The 24,053-nt window shown below is 47.3% G+C and overlaps 2 protein-coding genes across 4 annotated transcripts; both read left to right on the top strand.

Annotated features, from left to right (window-relative positions):
* The first annotated feature begins 511 nt into the window (after nucleotides 1-511).
* TEKTL1 (tektin like 1) lies at nucleotides 512-8,969 on the top strand. Of its 3 annotated transcripts, none has more exons than XM_083492849.1 (8): nucleotides 512-801; nucleotides 2,477-3,053; nucleotides 3,959-4,063; nucleotides 5,027-5,225; nucleotides 6,066-6,232; nucleotides 7,353-7,448; nucleotides 7,611-7,724; nucleotides 8,712-8,969. In XM_083492849.1, the coding sequence occupies exons 2-8, from the start codon at nucleotides 2,499-2,501 to the stop codon at nucleotides 8,910-8,912; spliced, it is 1,437 nt and encodes a 478-aa protein (XP_083348975.1). In that variant the 5' UTR covers nucleotides 512-801; nucleotides 2,477-2,498; the 3' UTR covers nucleotides 8,913-8,969. The 3 variants fall into 3 exon arrangements, with proteins under 3 accessions (XP_083348975.1, XP_083348974.1, XP_083348976.1); XM_083492848.1 differs by having other exon boundaries at nucleotides 597-801; nucleotides 2,474-3,053; XM_083492850.1 differs by having other exon boundaries at nucleotides 636-801; nucleotides 2,325-3,053.
* A 2,001-nt stretch (nucleotides 8,970-10,970) lies between these two features.
* On the top strand, nucleotides 10,971-15,971 carry RPS5 (ribosomal protein S5). Its single transcript, XM_083493536.1, has 6 exons — nucleotides 10,971-11,126; nucleotides 12,749-12,854; nucleotides 12,972-13,181; nucleotides 14,547-14,675; nucleotides 14,919-15,017; nucleotides 15,846-15,971. The coding sequence occupies exons 2-6, from the start codon at nucleotides 12,750-12,752 to the stop codon at nucleotides 15,912-15,914; spliced, it is 612 nt and encodes a 203-aa protein (XP_083349662.1). The 5' UTR covers nucleotides 10,971-11,126; nucleotide 12,749; the 3' UTR covers nucleotides 15,915-15,971.
* The last annotated feature ends 8,082 nt before the right edge of the window (nucleotides 15,972-24,053 follow it).

Raw genomic sequence — 24,053 nt, 5'->3', positions numbered from 1 at the left:
GTGATAAAGTAGTCTCTAGTCTGCAAAAGCTTCGACATACGATATACAGTGGTACCTCAGGTTACAGACACTTCAGGTTACAGACGCTTCAGGTTACAGACTCCGCTAACCCAGAAATAGTACCTCGGGTTAAGAACTTTGCTTCAGGGTAAGAACAGAAATCGTGCGGCGGCAGAGGGAGGCTCCATTAGCTAAAGTGGTACCTCAGGTTAAGAACAGTTTCAGGTAAGGAACGGACCTCCAGAATGAATTAAATTCTTAACCCAAGGTACCACTGTACTAGACTTGCTAGGTTCCCCTGCATGCTACAGGCAAGCTTTTGGGTTTGTTGCTGTTGTGTTTTAAACCATATTTGCCACCTTGAGCTGCTTGGAGGGAAGAAACCAGATGCCAGAAACCAAATAGGGAATGCAGTAAAAGCAGCACCCAGACCTTGAGATTACGAGTCTCTGCTGCTTACATCGCGGTGCAAACCCTCCTGCTCTTGACGGCTCAGATTTCTCTGAATACCTAGGAAGATGAGCTGTTGCTCGTTCTCAAGGGCTTCTGCTGCCTCCGCTTATGTGAGGCATCTCTGGCAAGGCAGCGGCATTGTGAGGCGAGCACCTGCTGCCATGGCAACCAACACCGCTGAAGCGACAGGGACGGCTTGGCCTGTGCCAGAGAAGAGCCTGTTTGGAGGACTTCACCGTCCACTTGGGTGAGGCAAGAGACACAGGCCTCCCATGCCCTCCCGGAAGGCTGGACCCGAGGCCTGTGCCCTTAACATTGCCCTAGAGATCTCAGCCTTATTGGACCCAGGTAAAGATAGCTCAAGCAGGCCCAGCTAACTTGATTCCCCTCTTCCCACCTCCATCATTCCCCACCGTGGACCCAGGCCAGGCCACGAGGTGCAGCCTTTCCTATTGCTCCGTTTCCTAGGGAAATGTGGGGTATTCACACTCGCGACACTGGGAATTGTCCTCATTAATACCCCCTTATTCAGTATTTGCAGGCTACAGGTAAGACTGGGCTTCCCCCAGCAGGGAAAGAGGCAGTTTTGGGACACAAGGGTGAACTGGTTAGATTTTGAGTCTGATCCAGGCATAGGCAAACTCCAGCCCTCCAGAAGTTTGGGACTACAATTACCATCATCCCTGACCACTGGTCCTGTTAGCTAGGGATAATGGGAATTGTAGTCCCAAACATCTGGAAGGCTGGAGTTTGCCTATGCCTGGTCTGATCCATCAAAATCCACAAAACTAGTTTACTGTATATTGTTGTGTGATAAATCTGCAGTGTGTGTTGCAAGCTCTGGAATATTGTGGGATTTTGTAGTGGTAAAAGTGTCGGACTAGGACAGGCATAGGCAAACTTGGCCCTCCAGATGTTTGGGGACTACAATTCCCATCATCCCTGACCACTGGTCCTGTTAGCTAGGGATGATGGGTGTTGTAGTCCCAAAACATCTGGAGGGTTGTGTTTGCCTATGCCTGGACTAGGAGCTTGGAGGCCAGAGGTGTTTGCCCTGCCTGTGGGAGGCCCATTGAAATGAATGGATATTATTAACTCAGGTACGTTAATTTCAATGAATCTGCTCTGAGCAGGTGGCGAGAGCCCAAGAGATGGCCAGGTCAGAGGCAGGAATGCTTCTGAATACCAGTTGATGGAAAGCACAAGAGGGAAGAGGGCTCTTTTGCTCAAATCCTGCTTAGAGGTTTCCCCACAGGCATTTGGATGGTCACTATGAGAACAAGATGCCGGACTGGCCTGACCCAGCAGACTCTTCTTATGTTCTTATGAAAGATCAAGGCTAATAGCAATGAGGACTCAAACAATACCATTGCTTATCATTTGAATGTGTGGAGCACATGACAGGCAGGGGCAGATGCTTAAAGCACCTTGGACCAGTTTAATGGAACGCGCAAGATTTGACTAATGCAAAATTCGTAGTAGTTGTGAATCTTGAAGGATAGCTATGTTCAGGTTTGCATACTGTTTCCAAAAGTGCACACTGACAGGTACACCATTAAAAGAGAACTGAGTAAGCTTTCTCTCCCATCCCTAAATGCATTTTAACAGGTGAATACAGTGGTACCTCGGGTTAAGTACTTAATTCGTTCCGGAGGTCCGTTCTTAACCTGAAACTGTTCTTAACCTGAAGCACCACTTTAGCTAATGGGGCTTCCTGCTGCCGTCATGCCACCGGAGCACAATTTTTGTTCTCATCCTGAAGCAAAGTTCTTAACCTGAAGCACTATTTCTGGGTTAGCGGCATCTGTAACCTGAAGCGTATGTAACCCAAGGTAACACTGTAGATCCATTTCCTCTCCCTCTCAATACAGAACACAATGGCATTTTTCACAGTCCCCCTCCAGGTCCCGTCCAACTTTGGCCCCACCACTTGGTAGTTTATTCTCGAACCGCAGCAGCATCCTGTCCCACGAAGTTGCAGCAGGATTGCAGAGTGATTTTTGCTCCTCTTCCTTGGCAGCAGCAACAGCCCCTCTGCCGCAGCCATGGGCCCCCCTGCCCACTTGGTCACAGGCCTGGTAGGTGCTGAAAAATGGCACAGGGACACCCATGCCACCGTTCACGAAACCTCCAAGCTGACGCAGCGCTGCGCGAAGGATGCCCTCGACCTCTGGTGTCCGCTCCGAGCCCCAGGCCAGCCTGAGGAAACGCCGTATGAGAAAAAGACCAAGATCGACTCTTGGAAATTCAAGGTCGATGTCCATCCAACTGGAGAGGTGACAAGCAAGCCACCAGAGGGGCCAGGGGTGACCCTGTGGAGGAGCAAAATCAAACCCCCTCCTTGGGTGTGCAAGATGGCCTTGCCCTGCTGCCGAGACTACGCCACCCTCAAGAACAACGAGTATGTGGCCCAGTACGTCAGAGAGACGCGGCTGGTGGTGAGCCGTCTGCGGCAGGCTCTCCTGGAGATCAACGACCAGTTCAAGATGCTGCTGCGTTGGAGATTGCAGCTGGACTCCACGCTGGATCAAATCCGCCAGGGCCTCGTTACCAACAAACAGAGCCAGGCCATTCGGGAGCACCGACCAGAAGTAGAGAAGGTGAGACCTGCATCTCAACCCTGCAGTGAACCCATCCAGTGTGCCAGTGTGGTGTAGTGGTTAAGAGCGGTAGACTCGTAATCTGGGGAACCGGGTTCGATTCCCTGCTCCTCCACATGCAGCTGCTGGGTGACCTTGGGCTAGTCACACTTCTCTGAAGTCTCTCAGCCCCACTCACCTCACAGAGTGTTTGTTGTGGGGGAGGAAGGGAAAGGAGAATGTTAGCCACTTGGAGACTCCTTCGGGTAGTGATAAAGTGGGATATCAAATCCAAACTCCTCCTCCTCCTCCTCTTCTTCTTCTTCCACTTACGAAAAACCCAAGGCTATCAGTGGCTACTCGTCCTGATGGCCATGTTCTCCCTCCACTGTCGGAGGCAATATGCTTATGCATGCCAGTTTCTGTTGTGCCCTGGTCCTCCTTGTTCGTTTCCTAGAGGCATCTAGTTGGCCGCTGAGAGAACAGGATGCCTGGCTAAATGGCCTACCAGCCTGATCCGGCAGGTCCTTTTTACGTTCTTACGTCTTACGTTTTTACGTCCTTTTTACATGCCCTGCATGTTCCCAAGCACTAGATCTCAAACTGCAAGTTTGCACGGTATTTATTGAATACCTGAGCCAAAGTTAAACACCTTGCGGGGCTCTCTGATTCACCTTGTGCCCCCACCCAAAGCATATGGTGCTTCTCTGTTACAGAACATGCTGCAAAGCAGGCAACACACACACACACGGGCTGGGCAAGGTATTTATACATTGCCAAAAATCGAGTTGACGTCCAGATCGTGGTAACGGTTTCATAATATTCAATATGGCGATATACCGCAAATCACGATGTGTCCATGTGCTATGCAATCTGGTTTGCAACCGTTCACCCACCCAACCTTTGTTCCTCTCCCTGGTATGTAGGTACCTGACAAGGTAGATGCACTGATGAAATGGGAGAAGGATGAGTTTCTGAAACAGAAAGCCAAGCTGGAAGGGATGATGGCAATGTCAGAAGATCATATGAAGGTAGGAAACAAGGCAGGGAATGAAGGCAGGGACAAGCCTCCACAACCTGTACAGGCAAGGGAGGCAGACCAGGTGGACACCAGCGTGTTAATATAATAATAATAATAATAATAATAATAATAATAATAATAATAATAATAATAATAAATACAGTAATAATAATATATATTATTATTTTTTGAATTTATATACCGCCCTATACCCGGAGGCCTCAGGGCGCTTCACAGAAAAGATCAACATAAAAAACCAAATATATATATAATCAAAATAAAAACAGCAACCCAATAACACCCCCTGCATACACAGAAGGGCTTTGCACTTGTAATTATCCCCTCTAAAGGGAAGACAAAGGAAATGAAAGACATTTTTTTTCTTTTTAAAATAATTCTTACTGTTTTTTAGATAAACAAAAAGTTTAGAACGTTTTCAAAACATCCGGAGACACTTTTGTTTATTTGGTCTTAGTTGACACCCTTGACAAATATGTAAGCTTAGGATCGCCTCACTTTTTTGTTATATTGCTATATTTTGTATTCTGCTTTGGGGGACTTCTTGCTTTTCTTATAAAACAATTTTTAAAGCAGCAATACACGTACTGCTTATACAGCGCAGAGGCGGAATCCTATGATCTCAGGAGGTGAGGTAGCTTCATTACGTGTGCTGGGATTGGTAGTGCTGTGAGATTAAACTACAGTTCCCAGCATTCTTTGGGGGAAGCCATGTGCTTTAAATATACGGTGTGGCTGTGACCCCTAACACAGTAATTCAACATCATAACTGGATGGAATTGTCACCGCAGGAGGCAATTCGGAGAGGGAAGGAGTTGAATTGTAGTCGCTGCTGGCGGTGTGAGCTTTCTCCCTCCGCTGCACCTAAATGGCGTGGCTCAGATTTGGGGTTGGAAGGGCATGGATGGAAGCTAGTTTCTTATCATGGTTTCTTCCACCCAACGACTTGTTGCAGGCACTGGGCACATGTCGGCAAACTCTGAACATGCTGTGCAATGAACGGGGCCGCGTTCTGGACCTGGTGCCACAACCTTTCCGCATGGTTCTCCTAGGGGCTGGGCGTGATTCCTGGCTTGGGCTGAGCCGTCCCTCATCCCCCTGGGTGGAGCGTAACGAGACACCCATCCCTAACCCCATTGCAGCCTTCACACCAGGTAAGGGGAAAATCCCTCCCCAGCTTCCATAAGGAAAATTATTTACAATTCATATTACTGTACCTGCCATTCATTCGTTGGGTGGGCTACATGAAAATGAGGGGCAGTGCTTGTCTCTGGCCCCTCAAATATAATGGGTTGGCCTAGATTTGCATGCCAACCAAGGTCCGTATAGTTAAAGCTATGGTTTCCCCAGTAGTGATGTATGGAAGTGAGAGCTGGACCATAAAGAAGGCTGATGGCCGAAGAATTGATGCTTTTGAATTCTGGTGCTGGAGGAGACTCTTGACAGTCCCATGGATTGCAAGAAGATCAAACCTCTCCATTCTGAAGGAAATCAGCCCTGAGTGCTCACTGGAAGGACAGATCCTGAAGCTGAGGCTCCAATACTTTGGCCACCTCATGAGAAGAGAAGACTCCCTGGAAAAGACCCGGATGCTGAGAAAGATGGAGGGCACAAGGAGAAGGGGACAACAGAGGACGAGATGGTTGGACAGTGTTCTCAAAGCTACCAGCATGAGTTTGACCAAGCTGCAGGAGACAGTGGAAGACAGGAGTGCCTGGCGTGCTCTGGTCCATGGGGTCACGAAGAGTCGGACACAACTAAACGACTAAACAACAACAACAAAGATTTACATAGGCTTAACTTTGGTACTTTATAGCTCCAAGACAAAAACACAGAACTGAACTGGAAACTTTCCTTAAAATAGGAGATTATTTCAGGGGCAGTGTCAGAGAATCACCCACCGGCAAAGGGAGGTGACTGGAGCTGGGTTATCATGCACCATTTTAATGGAACCAACAAGCCAGATTTTAGAAGCATTCCAATTTCCTTTCCAGAGTGTGCGGCAGCTCTTGAGGATGCCCGGCGCCTCACATCTCTTACCAAGGATGTGCTCCAACAGATGCAAAAGGCCATCAATGAAGCGCAAGACACCCGCAATACGGCCCACACCACCATTGAAAACAGCCTGCAGGGCAAGAGGGATGAGACTCTCTGTCATAAGGTAAAGGGAGACCCAACATGCAGATAAATTGGCTGTGTTACACATGAAATTATTCTTGCATGTGCATACAGAACCACATATTGGCGTGAAACCCTGCTTTTTAACTCTAAGTCTCAGCCTCAGTGAATGCATCTGTGAAAGTCAACAAAGCTGTTCCCGCCTTCTCAATTAAACATGCCTTTGCAACGCAGATATTTGGCCACTGCGTGCGAGCACACACACACACACAAACTTCTTGCACAGCAGTGGTGTGGTGGTAGCCAGTAGCTCAGGGCCCAAGTAGATGTGATAATGATCCATGTTATTAGACCTTGCATGCTGTATCTTTTGAAAAACATAAATAGCAGGTCTAGGGACCCCCGAGATGCGTCAGGACTGGCATGGGAGAAGCAGGTGGGCTTTCACCTCTACCGCAGTCCCAGTCCGAATCTCTCCCTCTCACACACATCGAGTTGACTTAAAAGCATTGTCGCAGTTTCTCTTTAGAGGTCTGCTGAATTTGCATTGCTCTTGTACACCACTTTGGTATTCTGTAATGTTTAGCGGCATAATAATATTAATTCACCCCTTTTCCAGTCATTAGATCAACCATTTAATGAATAGGGATGAGTGATAACCCCCACCCCCTTCAGCTGGCTTGCATGTGTCTCTGTGTGTTGTGTGTATGAGCAAGAGTGTGAGGTTGTCACCCCCACCACTGCCACGCGCCCCCTGTGTGTTGATGAAGAGTGAATACAGTGGTGCCTCGCAAGACGAAAAGAATCCGTTCTGTGATTCTCTTCGTCTAGCGGTTTTTTTCGTCTTGCGAAGCAAGCCCATTGAAGGATTAGCGAAGCACCTCCAAAACGGAAAACTCTTTCATCTAGCGAGTTTTCCGTCTTGCGGGGCACCACTGTACAGCCCTTAGGCCAAAAAGGTTTGCCAGCCTTGGTGTAAGGTGTGAGGAGTTTGTTGTGTTCTCAAGTAGGTGAAACTTAATAGTTGGAAATTTGTCCCCTTTTCTAATTGCTCCTACTCTTTGCATGCCTGCCCACGCTTTCTCACCTTTTCACACCAACAGCACACTCGTGTTTCCAAGTAATCTAGCTCAACATCTCCTTCATTGTTTTCTCTTTGGTAGGAACGGCTTGACATTACTCTGGCAGGAACTCGCAGCACCCTGCATCGCTGCCAGCGTTTCCAGCATGAGATGCGTGTTACCCGGGGCATGGCCTTGGTGAGCAGTAAGAGCTGGGAAGCGCCAGTGCTGTGGGTCTTCACATTGCGGTTCCCTCCAGCTCTGCCTGCTTGGAGATTAACTGGGGAAGACTTGTCCTCCCCTTTCCCTCTCCACCCCCGCGAATCCTCCTTTGATTCTCAACCATTTTTGTATCCACAGGGTCCTGAAAGTAGCAAGTACCTGGAGACACGGGAGAAGCTGACACGGCCAGTGGTGCAGGTGTACCAAAGACATGTAGGAACACAGCTGCCTGAAGCTGCAATCCTCAACCAGGTAGGATGCCAGTAGGGACAATGAGCAGGCCTTTGACGGCAATATAACTGGGGTGGAGAACTGGATCTGGCTGGTGGGTCACATCCTTATTCCCTGCCCCCCCCGCCACATCTTCTACAGGCCAACTTTGGCTGATAGACGGGTTTGCCCACCTGTCAGTTATCTGACAATGATGTCGGGTGACCTGTTTTCCTCTGCCCGTGTGGCTTGAACTAAAACCACTGCTGACAAAGGGAAGTGGAAGCACTGATGACGAGCTGATTGCTGATGCTTGCAAAAATTAGTTGACTCTCTTCCTAAAGCTGGAACCTTATGCAGGTAAAGTGGTACAGGTTAGAGATGGACAATTGCCTCTTGTTTGCCTGGATGGGCATGTTTGTACAGTGGTACCTCAGTTTAAGAACAGTCCGGTTTAAGAACAATTTGATTTACAAACTCCGCAAAACCGGAAATAGTGTCTTGGTTTGAGAACTTTACCTCAGTCTAAGAATGGAATCAGAACAGTGGAAGGGCATGGCGGCGGGAGGCCTCATTAGGGAAAGCGTGCCTTGGTTTAAGAACAGTTTTGGTTTAAGAACAGACTTCCGGAATGGATTAAGTTTGTAAACCGAGGCGCCACTGTATAGGCTCCTGAATTTCTGGAATGTAGTCTACTGTTGAAACCATTGCTCCCACCCATTTTTGCTGCTGGGCCCATCTCCCACTGGCATGCAGTCCTTAGACTAAAAAGGGCTCCCTGCCTGTGCTGCATGTATCGGAATTGGGCTATTTCCACTATAAATGTCTACTCACAAGAAAATCCTACTGAGTTCAATGGAACTTACTGCCCAGGTAAGTGAGTCTAGGACTGGAGGCAACACTGCTAAATTGAACTATCTGTACAATGCAAACCCATCTTTTGGATGGGAAGCTGATGGGTGGGGGAATCTTCCCTGACTCCGGACTACCTGCTTACTTGTCTTTTTCTGCCTTTGTCTCTCTTTGTAGTCCACGGCACAGTTAGATCGCTCTATAATAGAAACAGGGGAGAACATTGATCAGCTCAAAGCCACCCGGCGTTACCTGCGCAACTGCATTCACGACAAGCAGACGGGCTACCATGTGGATGGCAGTATTAAACGGCTGCGGCAGCGCCGCATGCTTCCACGCACTAACATGAATGAGGTTCTTGACTTGGTCTACAGCTAAGGAGCAGAGCAAATGCATGGAGAGATCATACAAATAAAGAGCTGAACATGCTAGAAAGGCCCAGTATAATTTCCTCCCAACTGGGGATGAGGGGAAATATATGCCTGGCTGCAGTCACACAATAGAGAATCTAATAATACAGCATTTTAAAGCTCAATCATTATATATACATATATAGAAAATGCAATCCCAGGCTTTTAGAGGGGAGCATGATTTCATGAATGACAAGAATAAGTACTTTTCTATTTGAGAATCGAATCAGTAAATCCAAATCTGTCACTAATAAACTTTATGTGTTAAATATTAAATATACGGGCAATGCTGGAGCATCTTGTGTAAATGGAGTCTTTGAATTCTCTTCTTCAGGAAAAAAATCTCACCTCCACTCCCACCAAGTACTTTACTTAGGTATTGGTATCAGGTAGGAAGCAGGAAGAGACAAAGATCTGAGTGTACTGGGAGAGCCAGTGTGGTGTAGTGGTTAAGAGCGGTAGTCTTGTAATCTGGGGAACCGGGTTCGCGTCTCCGCTCCTCCACCTGCAGCTGCTGGGTGACCTTGGGGCAGTCACCCTTCTCTGAAGTCTCTCAGCCCCACTCACCTCACAGAGTGTTTGTTGTGGGGGAGGAAGGGAAAGGAGAATGTGAGCCGCTTTGAGACTCCTTAATGGGAGTGAAAGGCGGGATATCAAATCCAAACTCTTCTTCTTCTTCTTCTTCTTCTACTAGTGAGAGGAGGGGCCCTGTTTTGCAAGTGAGCACAAATGGACACTTTGCCATGGGCCTCTTCGATAGATCAGGTTGATTTTCTTTTAACACTGGTCTACAGTAGGATTCCTCCAAGGGAAAGGAGTCCTCTTGTGAGAGGAACAGTTTACGGTAATCTATTCACTATGAATACAGCAAAAGACAGAAACCGAATCTGTTAAGTCAGAGATGTGTTGGTGGGGACAGATGTCAAGTATGCAACTACCTGGAACGGTAGTAGTGGCTGATAGGAAGTAACAGTAGGTTTCACATGCATTTGTGCCAGGCAGCAGGATGGCAGTGTCCATCAGGGGTGGTTGGGCAAATGCAATGAGACAGTCTGGCCATTGTAGGGCATACCAGACTGGGCACAACCCAAATATGGGGAGAAGGACACATTTCCCCAACAGCTCAGAAGTAAGCCTTTATTCAGATGGGTGTACGTATGTAGGGGTAGCACCAAGGGGAGGAGAGAGATGAATACATTCCAGTGACACATCTGGGCAGCATAATAAATGGAACAGTTTCAGCTGGTCTGAAATTAATACTGGGGGTTTATTGGGTTGCTTTTATTTTGATTATATATTTTGTGGTTTCATATTTTGATTTTGTTCTGTGAACTGCCCTGAGACCTCTGGGTATAGGGCGGGGTGTGTGTGTGTACATAGACATACACACACACTGTCAAAGCATGGTCACCGAGCATGCCATGGCTCAAGTGCAGCGTTTCCCAAACTTGGCTCTCCAGCTGTTTTTGGACTACAATTCCCAGCATCCCTGACCACTGGTCCTGCTAACTAGGGATGATGGGAGTTGTAGTCCAAAAGCCGCTGGAGGCCCAAGTTTGCCAGAACTCTGAGACACCAAACAGCCGCCCCACTGCAAGTGCCTACTGCTTTCTTAGAGGGCTCCCCGCCGCCCGCCATGTGCTTGTCTCGGAGAGACTTCGAAATCCGGCCTTCGCCGACTGCCACAGGGATAAGCTGCGCTTCGGTTAAAATTAACAGTACGCATGCGCCCTCTCACGAAACAACGCGATAAGACGCACCGGAAGCCCCGCCGGAGAGACGAAAAAAAAGGTTAACTTGTAGAATCTCTACCTATATTCAGAGGTGCCAAACAACAAACAAACCGCACAACCGAACATTGGAAGCGTGACAAAACGTCGAAAGACGGGGTGGTCTGAGGGCAAAATATAAGAAAAACAAGGTAAATTCCCTCAACAACCGCTTCTTCGGCATCCAAGCTGCCATTTTGAATCGGAAGTAGAGGGTGGTCACAGGCGCGCGTGCGCGGAACAAACCATGCGAGAACTTGGTTCACCGAGAGAGTTTGAGAACGTAGCCGCGCATGCGTATGGCGCGCCGGAAGCCGGTAGCCCGTGCATAAGACTCTGGGTAACCCCGCGCGTGGCCCTTTTCTGCCTCTGCGAGCGAGCGGGACGCGGGGAGGAGAGCGAAGCGCCTCCATGTGAGTTTCTACGGAGGAGGAAAAAAGGGTGGAAACCGGAGTCTTATTGGGGGGCAGTGAGGGGGGAAGGCTATCAACCGGCGCGAAGGCCAGAAAAAGGCCTCTGGGGGGGCCAGGAAAGGGCACGTGGAGCGGGAGGAGGGAGGCGCAGAGAAACCGAGGAAGGGCGGCGGTGAAGCCACTGTGAAGCCACTGAGGCCTCGCTTCAGATCCCGCCTGACTGCCGAGCTGGCCACGTGAAGGAGGGAGACGGAGGACCAGTTGCGCTTCCCTCCCTCGGCTCCTGGGGGGGGAGGGAATGTGATGAGTTTTATTTCAGCAATAGTCGTTTTAAGAAGGGAGGGCGAGCGAGCTTGTCTTTCTCCCCACCTGGCCTTCCTTAGCTGATTCCAGGGTTGCTGTGGGTTGGACTAGATGACCCTTGGGATCCCTTCCAACCATAAAATTGTGCGGTATGCTTCAGCCAGACTAGCAAGTCGTATTTAGTCCCACCAATTTTATACTTCAAGATCCCTCTCTTCACCACAAAAGGGAAAGTAGGCCCGATTTTGCAGATCTGCTCCCCACCTTTGCTTAAGAAAGAAGGAAGGAAGGGACCAAGCCTGCAGTCATACACTTTTGACACTTTTAGCAAAGATAGCATTTCATTTCTTTTATTTGTCGCACAAGTCAGCCTGTGTTGTCTCAGTTGCATTAACCCAAGGGTTTGGGGCGCCAGATCTTCACATTCAAAATGAGGGTGTAAAACAGGGTCCTAACTTTCTAGACAAGAATACAGCAACATTACAGGTAGCTAAGATGATGGCCTCTGTAAATTGTTTCACTGCAGCTCCCATCAGCCCCAGAAATGATGGGAGCTGAAGTTGATAAACATATGATGGGCACCATGTTGGCCAATTTTGATGTATGTATTTCTTTATTTTGGAAATTGCTTGAGTGGTGGATCTAATAGTGAGCAAGGTAACCCAGATTTGAATGAAAGATCATACAAATGTTGAAGGCAGGATGTAGCTCACATAATTGATACCTACTCAAACCTGTGCAAAAGTCTTGAAGCTTGTTCTGTGTCTTCACATTGATGTCCTGTGTATCAGTAAAGGGTGACAGCTCATAACTTTCATGTGCATAAAGGTACTTGACCCTGCTAGCAAAAAAAATTACTTTTGTATGGAAGCCAGTACAGGTTCAGTTTGCATATTCTACCAAAGCCATTGAAAGGTAAAGGTGCCCCTGCCCGTACAGGCCAATCGTGTCTGACTCTAGGGTTGTGCACCCATCTAGGGCCAGCGCTGTCCGGAGACACTTCCGGGTCACGTGGCCAGTGTGACGAAGCTGCTCTGGCGAGCCAGCACCAGCGCAGCACACGGAAACGCCGTTTACCTTCCCGCTATAAAGCGGTACCTATTTATCTACTTGCACTTAAGGGTGCTTTCGAACTGCTAGGTGGGCAGGAACTGGGACTGAACGACGGGAGCTCACCCCGCCGCGGGGACCCGAACTGCCGACCATACGATCGGCAAGTCCTAGGCACTGAGGTTTTACCCACAGCGCCACCCGGGTCCCTTCATTGAAGGGTAGATTGGGCCAATTCAGGACCTAATAGCTATTTATTTCACCTGTAGAATGACTGACTGGGAGACAGCCCCTGCTGTGGCAGAGACCCCTGATATCAAGCTGTTTGGGAAATGGAGTACAGATGATGTGCAGATCAGTGACATCTCCTTGCAGGTATGGAATGAGGTTGTAAACAAACTGGGCAGAGCTCTAGGACAGTGTTGTCTTCTGGCGGAGTATGAGCTTGCACCCCTGCTTGTTTCCTAATACTTTTTCCTTATGCTTCTTTAGGATTACATTGCAGTGAAGGAGAAATATGCCAAGTATTTGCCACACAGTGCTGGGCGCTATGCTGCCAAGCGCTTCCGGAAAGCCCAGTGTCCTATCGTTGAGCGCCTCACTAACTCGATGATGATGCATGGACGCAACAATGGCAAGAAGCTCATGACTGTGCGCATCATCAAGCATGCCTTCGAGATCATCCATCTGCTCACAGGAGAGGTGAGTTAGACACGGAGCAGAAAAGCTGTCTGTGGAAGCTGACATATTGTGAGATGGGGTTTTGATCCTGGAGGCTAGAGGGAGAGGAGATGGATAAACGCCCACCAGAAAGAAATAGCTGGTGTGACGAGGCCTAGCTATGCACATTGAAGCAAAATTTAGGTATAGTTTTAGAAAACTTTAGTTGACTAAGAAATGTGTTTTAGTCATCTAAAGAGTAAGTGGATGTTCTTTCTACTCACTAGTAGTGCGTTTTGGGAAGAATAGCCCAGTATGTGCTCATTCAGAAGGCAAGCAATAGAAAAATCTAAGTTTCCTTCCAACCCATCAGACACTAATTGTGTTGACTGATGTGGCCCATTACATGCTTCCCATTATTTTCAGTGCAATGCAAAGTAGTGTGTTTCTCAGAATATGTTTGGCTATTTGTTGAGGTAAAGGTTTTAATCCATTCCCTAAGGTCCAGCGAGAGACACGGATTGCTAAATAGATATGTTGCAATCTTATTTTCCCACTTGACAAATTAAAAACTATCAAATCAAATTGGTTCTGACTTGCATCCACTTGTACTTATAAGTGAAATTGTGGATTTTCTAATACAAATAAGTGATTTGTTCCTAAAATCAATCTCCATTCTTGCAAGGTTTCCAGAACTGCCGTAGACCTACCTGGTTTTTGGTAGGTTTTTAGCAGGTGTTAAGCAGTTAGCATTTTCACAAGTGTTTTAATTGTAGTATTAGACGAAGGTTTCCACTACCAAGCTTTCTGGATATGGTAGGGTGAAAATTCAGCTCCCCAGAAGTACAGAATTGCATAGGTTTGTATTTACTGGGCTATCCTGATTTGCTGTGCATCTTGTGTTTCCTGTATTCTTAGTAATACTCTTATATACTAAGAACATTTATGTGAATTAACATTTGGGCAGGTCTCCCGTTCACTTGGGATGAAATTTGCAGGTTTTGTGGATGGGCTTACAGGATTCTTCTCAGTTCCTTGAGTATATATTACCTTTGTTCTCCAGCCTTGTTTTTTTGTTTGTTTGTTTTTAGTTTGGAGGAGTTCTGTCTCTCATTGGAGGGATTGTACCAGTGGTAACTGTAGAATAGTTCATAGACCAATTTTATTGTCTAGGAAGATGGGAGACCTTGTCATTAACTTCCTGTAAGTCATTTCTGGTATATGAACCTAGAATATTTTTTGCTAATCTTCACTTGTGTGGGCTGTGTCCATTATACAGAAGGGGAAAGTGAGTCTGAAGAGATGTGTCTTGTATAAGTCATGACATTGGCTGTTGTTAGAAGTTGTATGTTACTTCGTGGAGTAGACTGTAGTTGCAGCCTTAACCTGCTTGTATCTTTTTTACAGAACCCCCTTCAAGTCCTGGTGAATGCCATCATCAACAGTGGCCCTCGTGAAGACTCTACCCGTATTGGCCGAGCTGGCACAGTGAGGAGACAAGCTGTTGATGTGTCACCTTTGCGTCGTGTCAATCAGGTACGGGATTGTCCTGTAAGAGTTGTTTGACCGTGGAATGAACTCCCTTGGCAGGTGGTGGTGTTTTTCAAGCAGAGGTTGAATGGCCATCCGTTGGGGTGCTTTAGTCGAGATCCCTGCATTGCAGGGCGTTGGACTGGATGATCCTCAGGGTCCCTTCCAACTCTACAGTTCTGTGATTAAGGAAGAGCATTTTCTCAGCTGACTCTGCATGCCAATGTAATCTCTGTCTCCCCACTGCAGGCTATCTGGTTGCTCTGCACTGGGGCTCGTGAAGCTGCCTTCCGCAACATAAAGACCATAGCTGAGTGCCTAGCAGATGAGCTGATCAATGCAGCTAAGGTGAGAATCAACTAATAGCAAGTTCCTTCAGTGGTGTTTAAGTAGCATCCTGGCAGTGGCACATTCTAAGCTTTTTTTACTGTTGTTATTCTAGTGTGTGGTTAATTAATTTCCTGTTTTGGAAGCTTTTAAACTCCTGCTCCTTCTTAATTTTGAAAACATATTTTCTAGTAGTGTTGTGTTCTTGTGTTTTATGTTTTTAAGTTTTATGCAAGAGCAGCGTTTCCCTGAAAGGCAGTGTAGGAATAAGTAAATTGTCACTTGGAAATCAGCAGCAGGGTTTTCAAAGCCAGATACAGGGATGGTAAATGGGGCTCTCATTATAACCCTAAGAGTGAATTGGTTTGTGGCGACAGTTGTCCTAAACTGCAAAATATACAAGTGCAGCACGCCTTGAAGATTTTAGTCGTAGGCTGCCTAAGAGACACCTTGTGCAGCAGTAGGGACAGTTCCTGAAACTGAGACATTGTCACAACAGCCCACAGTTGCTCTAGGTCTAGCTGTTAACAGCATTCTCAGGCAACATAATCTCTGTTGTAAAATGATTGCTTGACACGCAGCCTGGTATTTGGCCCAAAAAGCTTACGGTGTTGTAGGATTGAAACCAATAGCTGAAATGGTATCCATTATGTGTATATGCCAGTTGCTGCAGCTATTCTGTAGCAGCTCCTTCAGCTGTTCATTGGAGGGGTGACTGTGTGAAGGTGTATGTGACTGGAATTGCCACCTATTGGGAAGACGTTATTTGAGCAGATTGCTTCAGGCTGAGCTTGGGATCATGCTGCTGTGTGTGTATGTCTGTGTCTCACGGTTGCCTCCCATTTCTAGGGTTCCTCCAACTCTTATGCCATCAAGAAGAAGGACGAGTTGGAGCGTGTGGCCAAGTCCAACCGTTAAGAGCTGCTGCTGCTGCTGCTGGATATCCAAAGCAAATAAATTCTCATTTTCACACTGTGTTGCTTCTCTTCCTTGCGATCCACCTTCTTCTGAAGCATGTGGAGCTATGACCAAAAAGAGGATCTGTGTTGTGATGTAGCAGTTTAGAGGCAGCAATGGCTGCCAACTTGGATGGCTTTAAAAAAAAGAGGATTGGAAAAATTCATGGCTAAAACTGTCAGGAACTACTAGCTATGATGGCTGTGTTGTACCTGACACACTGTTGGATCCTCAAGCCTTGTCAGAGGAACTGGCCACTCTCCAGGCACCCGGCTTGAGCTCCTTGTTGACCTCCCCGTCTGCGTCTCCCGGCAGGATACAGGCGAGGTCACTATCGGCAATCCTTCTCAAGCGTGAGAAGAACACACCACTCTTCCCTCCTCCCTGCCTCCCCCAGGGAGGGGAAAGAGACAGACAGAAATGTATTTACATGCCTTTATTTCTGTCTTTGCAGCAGTACAGAGAAACACGTCTGCACTCTCCAAACACTAAAAGCAGAGAGAGAGACTCCACCCCTGTACTTCCAGTACAGGTCAGATGACACCCTGAGCTAACATCCGGTGCTCAGTACAGTGAATAGACTGTCCCTTTGTTCCCATGGTACAGTCCCAAACATCAACATCCTGTTTGGCTTTCCAGCCAGCTGCAGCTCGCTGCTGCATTGCTCCTTTTCCGTAACACACACTGTGTGTGCCTCTGAATGTCAGTTGCTTGAAATCACAAGTGGGGAGAGTTGCTGTCACACTCAAGTCCTGCTTGTGGTCTCTCTACAGCCACCTGATTGACTACTTGGAGAGTATGCTGGACAACATGGAACCATGATCAGATCTAGTTTGGCTGTTGTGTTCTTAAATAGATTACAGCAACAACCAACCCAGAACACAGCTAAAATAACTGAAACACTTAAAGCTAGCATAAACTGCACCCAATGGGAACTTGGTGCAGAAGTAAAGCACCCCTAGATTGTGATTAAAAGCCTGGGAGAGAACAAGATGTTCTCCTTATCATTTGCCCTGAAATAACATAGCGCAGGCCACCAGGTGAGCCTCTGGCTGGGCTACCACTGACAAGGTCTGCTCCCTAGTAACTGCTCAAGTTAGACACCTGGAGAAAGGCCTCTGGTTATCTGCTGCAAACCACCTAGATACCTACTTAGTAGATCCCAATTCGCATTTTGCCCACTTCTGTTCTAAAGGAATGTGGAAGAGTTGCTGTTCCCTGGAGCTTTCTGTCATTTTCATATCAGCAGGAGCAGAAGAGTTAGGTTACCTTGTTTGTTTTACTCTCAGTCAGGGATAAGTTAGTACAGCTCAGACCTTTATGCTCATCTGGAATGCCATCCTTTGCTGCAAGCGATCCAGTCTGTGGACATTTTTCATTTCCAGTTTCTCTAGGAAGGCTGCATTCAGCTTATTTGTGTTCATGATCTGCAGAAGGTTTCACAGGTCAGTCATGCCTGCAAACCACACAAATCTTGGGTTTTGAATTGCATCCAAACAAACTTATCTCCTTTCTGTAAAACTTGGTCTTGCACTAAGCAAAGTACAGCAGGGTTATTTGTTTAGAAAGGGAATTCCAAATATGTATGTGTCTATTGATGTTGGGTGTGCATCCTTCGTCCAAGTGTAGTAAAAAAATTCCACGCCAAGCAGAGTTTTACTTCCCTAAAGAATTTTTCATTCCACTTCCTGTGTTTACAGAAGTGACTTTGGCGTGGTAAAAGTTGGGAAAGGGCTGTAACTTAGCGGTTCCAACACCTTTGTATCCAGAGGCCAGGTTTAATCTTTTCTTAAATTTGCAGTTCCAAGATGAGAGATTGCATTGCAATTTGGTGCACATAAATACAAGTTGTGAAATTTAACAAATGCCAAAAGATTAACAGGTGTCTAAATTGGAGGCCCCCTTTTGAGCTTGAGGCCCTGGGCCGAAGAGCTATCCACATCCCCTCCAATCAGCCTCTACCTCCGTACATGGTGGCCAGTTAGCTAACATGGATCATAGTTACAGGTCTGTGGAGCTATCTAAGCTGTTTGACTATGTCCTTGTCCTTTCACTTCAGACGATGGATGAGGAACACGCTGTCTCCCATTATCTCTGAGTATTGGCCATATAGGCTGGGGTTGATAGAAGTTAAGAGTTGAATAGCATCTGGAGAGCTGCAGGTTCACATGGGGGGGGGGGAATCGCCACCAAACAACTTTTTGAAAGGGGTTTGCTGAAATCCAAGGATTCTGGTGAATCCAGTGACTGGCACCACCTGCTCTGCAAAATATGTGTCCTTGTGATGGCAAACGGCAGCGTTCCCCAGTTGTCCCTACTAAGATCTTGTGGGGCTGGTCCTCCCTGTCTGGCTGCATGTCAGCTACCCAACACCACCTGAAGCAAGTCACAAGCACATACCAGGCCACTGGGTTCACCCCTGGGGTATTGGCTTCCTGTTGGTCAAAAATGCCCTTGGAATGACGTGGGAGAGATCTTCCGGTTTGGTCCTGTCTCACCAGCATGTATGTTCCGCGTTCCAGGACGGGTCCTTGAGGTGGTGCCCTTAAGGGCAGGTTGGCAGAAGAGACTGACTTTCAGGAGGTTGCAACTCGTCCAGATGCTCTCCTATGGAAGCCTCGTCACAATAGTGCAAAGACAACTCATACGCAGGTCCTGCTTAAAACCATAGAATTGTAGAGTTGGAAATGGACCCTGGGGATCATCTAGTCCAACCCCCTGCAATGCAGGAATACAGTGGTGCCTCGCAAGAAAGAATCCGTTCCGCGAGTCTCTTCGTCTTGCGGTTTTTTCATCTTGCCCATTAGCGGATTAGCGCTATTAGAGGCTTAGCAGATTAGCGCTATTTGCGGGCTTAGCGGATCAGCTGTTAAGCGGCTTAGGGGATCAGCTGATAAGCGACTTAGCGGATCAGCTGTTAAGCGGCTTAGCGGATCAGCTGTTAAGCGGCTTAGCGGATCAGCTGTTAAGCGGCTTAGCGGATCAGCTGATAAGCGGCTTAGCGGATCAGCTGATAAGCGGCTTAGCGGATCAGCTGATAAGCGGCTTAGCGGATCAGCTGATAAGCGGCTTAGCAGATCAGCTGATAAGCGGCTTAGCGGATCAGCTGATAAGCGGCTTAGCGGATCAGCTGATAAGCGGCTTAGCGGATCAGCTGTTAAGCGGCTTAGCGGATCAGCTGTTAAGCGGCTTAGCGGATCAGCTGTTAAGCGGCTTAGCGGATCAGCTGTTAAGCGGCTTAGCGGCTGGGGTAAAAGGGGGGGGGGAACCCCGCAGGAACTCGCAAGACATTTTCGTCTTGCGAAGCAAGCCCATAGGAATTTCGTTTTGCGAAGCACCTCCAAAACGGAAAACCCTTTCGTCTAGCGGGTCTTCCGTCTTGCGAGGCATTCGTCTTGCGGGGCACCACTGTATCTTTTGTGAATGAAGAGGTGTGGGGGGAATCTTTGGTCCTCTGAGATTGTGCCAAGACAATGCCCATCAGTTGCCAGCAAGCATAGCCAATGGTCAGGGATGATGGGAGGAGGAGTTCAGCAACATCAAAGGCCAATGGTACAGCACACCTGTCTTAAAGATTTCAATTCTGTAACAATGAAATTATTATTGTGTATTATTTATTAAATTTGTATACCGCCCTGTACCCGCAGGTCTCAGGGCAGTTCACAACATAAAATCACCATATAAAAAACACCAAATATATAATAAATACAAGAACAACCCCCCAATACATTTTAAAAGGGCATTGGATTTTAAAACCTCTGCAGCAGAGGTTACAGAAACAGCCCAAAGGTCGTGCAACACAAACACACTTTACGCTTTCTTTTCCCCATTGCTTTAGAGCTCACCAAAAGATAATGCCAACAGGTGGCAGCCTTCCTTAGTCAATGAGATAAAGCAGCAGGCGCTGGAGAGTTGCCTTGCTTGTGATTTACAGAGTAACCACTTTGTGACAGAGGGGCTGGCTTTTTAATTTAATTTTTGTTTTATTGTGGCTGTATTCTGCAACATGTTCTAGACCAGGGTTTCCCAAACGTGGGTCTCCAGCTGGTTTTGGACTACAACTCCCACCATCCTGAGCTAGCAGAGATGATGGGAATTGTAGTCCAAAAACAGCTGGGGACCCAAGTTTGGGAAACCCTGGTCTAGGCACAGGAACATGGGAAGCTGCCTTGTATTGAGTCAAACCAGTGGCCCATCTCGGCTCAGTATGGTCTGCACCAGAAGGCGGCAGCCATCCAAGATTGCAGAGAGCGTGGAATTGGCAGAGATGACTGGCAGAATCCGAGACCAGGGAGAAGAGTTGGTGAAAGAAGACTGGAAGAAATTTAAAGACTATTTAAAGAAATATTGTAAAATTAATGAATGTTAGAAGGATGTTGGATAGAAACTAAGTGGTTTCCAGCTGTAATGCTTTAGGAGACATGAAAAAAGGTTAACAAATGGGTAAAAGCTTAATGGTAAGGATTTGCTGAACTAACAAATTGAAGTGGAATACAAAGAAGGAGGAGGTCCGGGGAAATAAGCGTATGGAAGATATGTTACGGAAAATTATTTGTTTTTTAACTGTTTTTATGTTGTGTTTTGTATTTTGTTTCTTTTTCTTTTTTATTATACTTTAAAAACTTTAATAAATATCTTTTAAAAAAACAACAAGATTGCAGAGAGTGGCATCTCTCTCAGCCCTTCCTGGAGAGGCCTGGGATTGAACCTGCGACCTTCGGCGTACAATGCAGATGGTCTGCCACTGAGCTACAGGATCTTCCCCACAATAGTGCATTAATGATGAATTTATTCTGCTTTGCGTTTATTTACTTCATTTATTTTTACAGTTATACCACAGCTTTTCCTCCAAGGAGCTTGGGGTGGTGTACATAGGTAAAAGGTAAAAGGACCCCTGATCATTAGGTCCAGTCGTGGCCGATTCTGGGGTTGTGGTGCTCATCTCGCTTTACTGGCCAAGGGAGCCGGCATACAACTTCCAGGTCATGTGGCCAGCATGACTAAGCCACTTCTGGCGAACCAGAGCAGCGCACGGAAACACCGTTTACCTTCCCGTCACAGTGGTACCTATTTATCTACTTGCACTTCGTGCTTTCAAACTGTTAGGTTGGCAGGAGCAGGGACCGAGCAACGGGAGCTCACCCCATTGCGGGGATTCAAACCACTGACCTTCTGATTGGCAAGTCCTAGGCCCTGTGGTTGAACCCACAGCGCCATCTGTGTCATACATAGCGTGTACATAGCTCTCCACATTTTATCCTGTGAGGTAGGTCAGGTGGAGAGTGAGTCATGCTGCAAGCATCATGGCTAAGTGGGGATTTGAACCCTGCTCTCCCAGGTCTTAGATCAGCACCTTGACCACCCACACTGCACTGGCCCTTGTTCTGCCATGGTTCCCCAATGCTACCACATTATTGCTGTATGAAAAATTGCAGGATTTCAGCAGGATAAAGGTAAAGGACCCTGGATGGTTAAGCCTAGTCAAAGATGGCTACAGTGCTACCTTGGGTTACAGACGCTTCAGGTTACAGTCTCTGGTAACCCAGAAATAGTACCTCAGGTTAAAAACTTTACCTCAGGATGAGAACAGAAATCCCGCGGCGGCAGCGGGAGGCCCAGTTAGCTAAAGTGGTACCTCAGGTTAAGAACGGACCTCCAGAACAAATTAAGTTCTTAACCCGAGGTACCACTGTATGGGGTTGCAGCGCTCATCTCGCTTTCAGGCTGAGGGAGCCGGCGTTTGTCCACAGAAAGCTTTCTGGGTCATGTGGCCAACATGACTAAACAGTTCTGACGCCATGGGACGCTATGACGGAAACCAGAGCGCACGGAAATGCCGTCTACCTTCCCGCCACAGCGGTACCTATTTATCTACTCGCACTGGTGTGTTTTTGAACTGCTAGGTTGGCAGGAGCTGGGACAGAGCAACGGGAGTTCACCCCATCGCAGGAATTTGAACTGCCAACCTTCTGATCGGCAAGCCCAAGAGGCTCAGTTGTTTAGACCACAGCGCCACCTGCGTCCTGTTTCAACAGGATATGCATTGGCTGGAAATGAAAAAGTGTGAGAAAGTGCCCCAGAACATTTGCAAGTGCAAATGGTGTTGAAATGATGATTGTGTATGACCACCCCAGTACTGACGTGATGGATGCAGAATAAAATGGAGGTCTGGAGGCGCCCACTGAGAATCAAATCTGTGGATGGAGAACCCAAGGGGTGATCTTTTGAGGCAGTTGAGGGGCGGCTTTCTCACAGTTCTTCAGCTCTTGTTGAACTATGAATCCCTAGCAGTGGTCATGCTGGCCAGGCTTGGTGCCTCAGGCACCCCCATAGGATGACAAAGGAGACGAAGGTTCCTGTACCTTTCACAGCTTTGTGAAAACTGGAATTTTGGAAGGTGTAGTTGTTGTGCCGGGGTGGTGGTAGGTGGGGGAGACAAAAGCACCAATCTGCACACCTACAACTGGGAAAGAAGAACCTGTGTCCCTCCATATTTTGTTGGACTGACTCCAACTCCTATCAGGTATAGCCAAGTTCAGGGATGTAAGTCCAGAACTCTATCGCCCCTCCTCCGTTCTACACTATTAAAAGATGCAGGAGTGCAGTACTTCACTTCTCGTGTCATTCTTTCACTAGATAGTGTGGAGCAGTATTTGCCAGCCAGTCACCCTCCCAACGTTTTGGGCTACGAAACCCCACATGCGCTGGCTTTTGGGAGTTGTAGTCCAACCTGGAGGCACCCGGTTGGCAAAGATCGGTGTAGAGGATCAAGCAGGTTTCTCATGCACAACATGAGGTGGCCAACGTGAAGGGGGAGCTTCTCTTCAATGTTGAGGTTTCCGCCCCCCAGGTTCTCTTCTGAGTTTTTTTCCAGTCCTGGCAAGGGCAAAACAGATCCGGTTCTGTTGGCTGTGGGAGGTGTGGGCTGGTTAGGCAAGTCAGACTTGAACGGGGACCAGGCAAGTCTTCAGGAACCTCAGCCGTTTTGTGTTTTGCTGTTGGGGGAAATGTCGGGTGTCACCCCTCCTTCTGAGAACGGGCAGGAGGCAATGAAGAGGTCTAGCTTCAGGGGACAGTTCAAGTGTTGTTGTTTTTTTGCAGGAGTGGATATTCTAGTAGCAAACCTGGGAGCCTGTCAGCTTCAAAGTGTGTGGAGAAGTACAGTATATAAAATTTTGTAAATCAAACCTCCTTTGATAGGTCCCCTTTGAGCGTCTATCCTTAAATAACGCGGGTGGCAGTTGTGCCCATAAAGAGAAAGAGAGAGAGATTATTTGTTTGTTTCTTTACTATTCAATTTCCACCCCACCCTTCCTCTCAAAGAAGCCCAGGAAAACATATACGGTAACTAAGCAGCAAAACAGTATAATTAGAACTACAGCACATTCATCCCTCAAAGGATTCTGGGTACTGTCATCTCACAAGAGTTATCATACCACCCTTAACAACCTGCAGGGCCCAGAATTCTTTGAGGGAAAGAGCACGTTTTGGATGTGCTTTGAAGATACAGCCAAAGTTCTGTATCAGAGTAGACCATTAAAAAGGCTAGACTAAGGTTACCAGATTTCCCCCCAATGAATCCAGGGACACTTTTCAACTTCCTACTAAATAGATTGATTTTGTCAGGGGATTGATTTGTAAATCTGGAAACTGTCCCCAGGAATCAGGGACGTCTGGTACCCTTAGACTAGACCCAAGTTAATTAACTTCAACAGGTCTCCCCTGAGCATGACTAAAGTTAGAGGAAACCTACAATAAACAAAAACATGTAAAATACTGAGAAAACGAGAACGTCTAAAAATGTGTGGAAACTGTCATTCACAGTTGGTAACGTCAAGGTTGCCGGGAACACTATCTCACAGCCATGTGATGCCTGGGTGAATAGGAATGTTTTGAAATCCCCCTGGAGGTTAATCCTGAGGGGGAAAGATGGACGTCAGCCCGGAGGGCATTCAAAAAATGAAGTGTCACCACTGAGAAGGCCCCGTCATGGATCAATGCCAACTGAGGCCCATGTTTGTACTATACATTTAAGCACTATGACGCCACTGTCATGGTTTCTCCAATGAATCCTGGGAGCTGTGGTTTGTTAAGGGCGCT

This window comes from Podarcis liolepis (assembly GCF_965112155.1).
Source record: "Podarcis liolepis genome assembly, chromosome: 2".
NCBI classification, from domain to species: domain Eukaryota; kingdom Metazoa; phylum Chordata; class Lepidosauria; order Squamata; family Lacertidae; genus Podarcis; species Podarcis liolepis.
The sequence above is the reverse complement of the archived record's forward strand: the minus strand, read 5'-3'. Positions and strand labels throughout refer to the sequence as shown.